General features: G+C 50.2%; 1 protein-coding gene across 1 annotated transcript; it reads left to right on the plus strand.

Annotated features, from left to right (window-relative positions):
- The first annotated feature begins 577 nt into the window (after window positions 1-577).
- On the plus strand, window positions 578-1,906 carry LOC112890787 (VQ motif-containing protein 18-like). Its single transcript, XM_025957647.1, has one exon. It carries the CDS (start codon window positions 1,021-1,023, stop codon window positions 1,558-1,560), a length of 540 nt encoding a protein of 179 aa, XP_025813432.1. The 5' UTR covers window positions 578-1,020; the 3' UTR covers window positions 1,561-1,906.
- The last annotated feature ends 215 nt before the right edge of the window (window positions 1,907-2,121 follow it).

The following is a 2,121-nucleotide window of genomic DNA, read 5'->3' on the forward strand; positions in this document are numbered from 1 at the left end:
TAGGAAAGATCATGGATAATGCAACGAGATACGCAAATACTAAGGCCCGTTTGGATCATCTAGAATTCAACTTTAATTCGGACTAAACTTTAAAGTTTAGTCTGTGCACGATTGAATCCATAGATTAAATTTTAGATGGGTGACTTATAAAAATATAGAAATATCCCCTGTTGTGTCTAAATGCGCAAAGTGAGGTGAGGGGTGATTTGGGCTTTCACAATTCGAAGATTGGTTTAGTCCAAATTAGGCGGGTTTTAAGAACTAATGGACTAAACTTTAATTAGGGTGGAACTAAATTTTTATCTATATTTTAGTCCACCTGTTTGGGTCACCTGGATCCAAATAGGACCTAATGTATACTCCTATGGGTGTATGTATACAGCACGTGTGCAAGTCAATCGGCTACCTAAAATCCACATGGCGATCAAGCGCTAGCGATCAAGTAGTACATGCTACACAACAACAAACCTATAGCACCCCACCACATCATCATGTTAAACTAATCACCCCCTTCCATATGCGCTATTGAAAAGTGCACCCGCACCTGCCGCTGCCCTTTCTGGACGTGTGCATATTCTAGCACGCAGCAGTACCAGCACACGCACCCATGGCCCCCTCACTAAACACCACGCCGATGTTGCCATGGCGTCGACCTTCGACTCCCCTAAGAGTCTCTGAAAGGGTATCTCCTTTTTTGTATGCATCTTGCATCCCCTTGATGACTTGATGGCACACTTGCGCCGCTTGCTCACCCTTCCCATTTCAAAACTTGAAAATTGGTTCTCCACCTCGCCCGCTCTCGATCTCTTCTGCGATTCCACCTTATATATAGCCACCTATAGCAGCTCCTCTCGTCCTACTCCCCTCCCTAAAACCAAATCGTCGTCGCCGCCGTCGTCTCTGCACCATCTCAATCTCGCTTCATTTTTGCCCCCCTTCCCTTCGTCGTCGTCTGTCGAGCTCTAGCCGCCCTCCCTCCCTCTCTTTCTGTCCACAGTTCGTCCACACCGGCATCAATCAATGGGGGAGAACAACGGCGTGAGCACGTCGACCGTGCCGCCGGCGCGCGGGGGCTCGCACGCGGCGGCGCCGACGACGACGCGGCCCAAGATAAGGATCATCCACATCATCGCGCCGGAGATCATCAAGACCGACGTCGCCAACTTCCGGGACCTCGTGCAGCGGCTCACCGGCAAACCCGCCTGTACCAGCACAGAGGCGACAACAGCGCCGCCGGTACAAGAGGAGAAGGAGGCGACGACCAAGAAGAGGCCGGCGCCGGCTACTGCGGTGACGACGGAGAGGAGCGATTTCGCAGTTCAACAAGAGCCCAGCAAGAAGAGGAAGATCAAGTGCGAGGTGAAGGTGGAGGAAGGAGGCTTCGGCGACTACTACGACCTTGATCGCAGCGACCTGTGGATGGATCTCAACCCGGGAGGCTTCCTGAGCTTCTTGGAGGAGGAGGCCGACGTCTTCCAGGGCCTGGCTGCCGCTGATGACTTCCTGCTGCCTCTCGGCTCCTCGAGGCTGGATTTGGTTGGTGAAATGTACGCGTCTTGATTCGTATACATCTAGAGAGCTCTGAATTCTTGCGTATTTGTTCCTTTTTGTGCCGTGAGGATTTTGCACTTTGGTCGAGAACCCGGCCGGTTGAATTACTTGTGTTTCTTTTTGTTTATTAGATGAGCACGTTAGTGCTGGAAGTTCTTGCACCCCGATGATGTGAATGTAAGGGGATCGCATAGAGTAAGGATTGGTCATTTGCGTGCTCACATTTCTGATAGTGAACGGAAGCAAATGTGAGCACCCAAATGACCAATGCAAGTGGATGAAATCAGAACAGTGATGCCAGTAATGATGTGTATGTAAGGGTCACTGGATGGTGAAATCATACAAGGATTGATCAGTCTGGGGGTCTTCAATTTCTTTCGCAATCGGGATGCAGATAATTGCCTAGCTGTGTACCGAGTGCTAGGTAACTAAGTTATGAATGCGACCTGGAAAAAATAAGGACAGCGACCCTTGCAACTGGATCGCCTACTAATTGCACATTGTTGCACTCTTGCTTGATCGTCGTTCTACCCTCGAGGGGGACTGAAAAGCCGGTCTGTCCTGAATAAG

Source organism: Panicum hallii, chromosome 4 (genome assembly GCF_002211085.1).
Source record: "Panicum hallii strain FIL2 chromosome 4, PHallii_v3.1, whole genome shotgun sequence".
In the NCBI taxonomy this organism is placed as follows: domain Eukaryota; kingdom Viridiplantae; phylum Streptophyta; class Magnoliopsida; order Poales; family Poaceae; genus Panicum; species Panicum hallii.

What these genes read in the sequence shown, in the direction of transcription:
- LOC112890787 (XM_025957647.1), top strand. Translation starts at nt 1,021, where the DNA reads ATGGGGGAGAACAACGGCGTGAGCACGTCGACCGTGCCGCCGGCGCGC.